This window comes from Trachymyrmex septentrionalis, unplaced genomic scaffold (assembly GCF_001594115.1).
Source record: "Trachymyrmex septentrionalis isolate Tsep2-gDNA-1 unplaced genomic scaffold, Tsep1.0 scaffold66, whole genome shotgun sequence".
NCBI lineage: Eukaryota > Metazoa > Arthropoda > Insecta > Hymenoptera > Formicidae > Trachymyrmex > Trachymyrmex septentrionalis.
The window spans coordinates 1,283,734-1,285,490 of NW_017305843.1; the positions used below are offsets into that span (position 1 = coordinate 1,283,734).

Here is a 1,757-nt window from a genome sequence, read left to right on the forward strand (position 1 = left end):
AATAACATATTTTATATCTAAAACAAATTTTATAAATTCGTTACTCTATTAAAAAAATTCTTCACTCATCAATTCAATGTGCAACAGATGGAATTTGTAACACATAAATAATATAAAATTCAAATAAAAAAGTGATCAAAATAAAATCAATGTTTCAAAACAATTCTTACACGATTAAATTTTTAATTTATCTTTCGATTAAATATTTACTAATATCATTATTTACCTCCTGAAACAATTTTCACAAGAATTATTTATTATGTTTTTATAAAAAACAAGAAAAACCTTTTATAAAATTTTAGATGATTTTTCTTTCTCTAATTATTTATATTTTTTACTGAAATAAAATAATAAATTTCGAATCAATTGAAAAAGAATTATTAAAACTTTATGCAAGTAAGAAATAATACTTACTCCACACAAGGTTCCTCCACTGGTGCAAGCATCTGATGCCTTTCTTAGGCTTGCTACTTTCAATGTTTTCTTCCTCCACCTTCCTATAGATTATCGCTTCTCTTTTTCAGATTGCACTCGCATCGATGCATAAGAGCAAAATTGTAATATATACAACACTAATCTAAAACATAAAAAATTATCTATGTTTAAAATAAATACATAGAATTCTTGCAATTCTTATTTTATTTCTAACTTCGACAAATATTTAATAAAAAAATAATGTCGCGTTCAAACAAATTATCAGCGTACGCATGTCGAATCTATATTATTCAGATGCAAGATATAAATTTTGTTTACTCATTATATCAGTCATAAAGCTTTTTATTCAGGAAGCGATCCATCCTGTATGTACGTCGTATTATACAAATAAAACATGCAATTAATAAAAATACAATTAATATATCAAAACGACTAATTTGTTTCTTGCGCAGTAAATTTCATACGCTAAGAGCGATACAGCGACTAAACATGACTGGTGAAATACGTGTCGAAATATCGTGTCCGGTAATGGCGGGTGATCGGAGCGCCACCAGCGATGAGGCGTGAAAACTAAGATTTATAATTTATGACTGAAGGAGCTATCTTACTATTTTCATGTTTCTCACTGTCGGCAGTCGATAGTGTCGGCACTTGTGCGTTCTTGCAGGTTAGGATACTGGGTCTTCGTTAAAAAATTTAATAAAATTATTAAAAAATTTTAATTATAAAAGGAATTAACTAAAATGTAAATTTAAAAAATTGTATACCAAATAAATAGATGAACGTATTCAGACGAAATATGTCTAACCTAAATATTTCTGAAGAGAAAATAATATAAATGATATTAAGAATTAAGACTATTATAAGGTTAACTGGAAAAAAAGATAAAGATGAATGTGATTCGTATAATGCGTAAGTTGAATCAAATTTCCAAACGTTTCGTAAATACCGAAGCAAAATGTCGGGACAGACCACAATGGATAAAACCAATGGGACATCCGACTGAAGTATCTGTATACAATCCGATAACGAAATGCAAAGTACCACTGATCCTGAAAACACGAAATATTTTGAAATGGTACATCTGCGGACCTACAGTATATGACTCAGCACACATTGGACATGCAACGTAATAAAAATATATAAATTCTTGCGTTATGTTATTTACTATTGTTATATTTAACCAATTATTAATTAAACGATTAGTATTTAATTTAATACAATTATTTTACATCTATAATACTGTAGAATGCTTTGCGATCATTATAATTATTATAATTTTATTTATGTGTACACATATATATATATATATATATATATAT

The 1,757-nt window shown here is 27.2% G+C and overlaps 1 protein-coding gene across 1 annotated transcript in view; it reads left to right on the forward strand.

Annotated features, from left to right (window-relative positions):
- Positions 1-1,194: 1,194 nt before the first annotated feature.
- LOC108753173 (probable cysteine--tRNA ligase, mitochondrial) overlaps positions 1,195-1,757 on the forward strand; it is a 2,894-nt gene continuing 2,331 nt past the window's right edge. Inside the window, exon 1 of the mRNA XM_018494541.1 lies at positions 1,195-1,564. Within this exon, the coding sequence (XP_018350043.1) occupies positions 1,326-1,564 (239 nt within the window). The 5' untranslated portion in view covers positions 1,195-1,325. The remainder of the gene's footprint in view (positions 1,565-1,757) is intronic.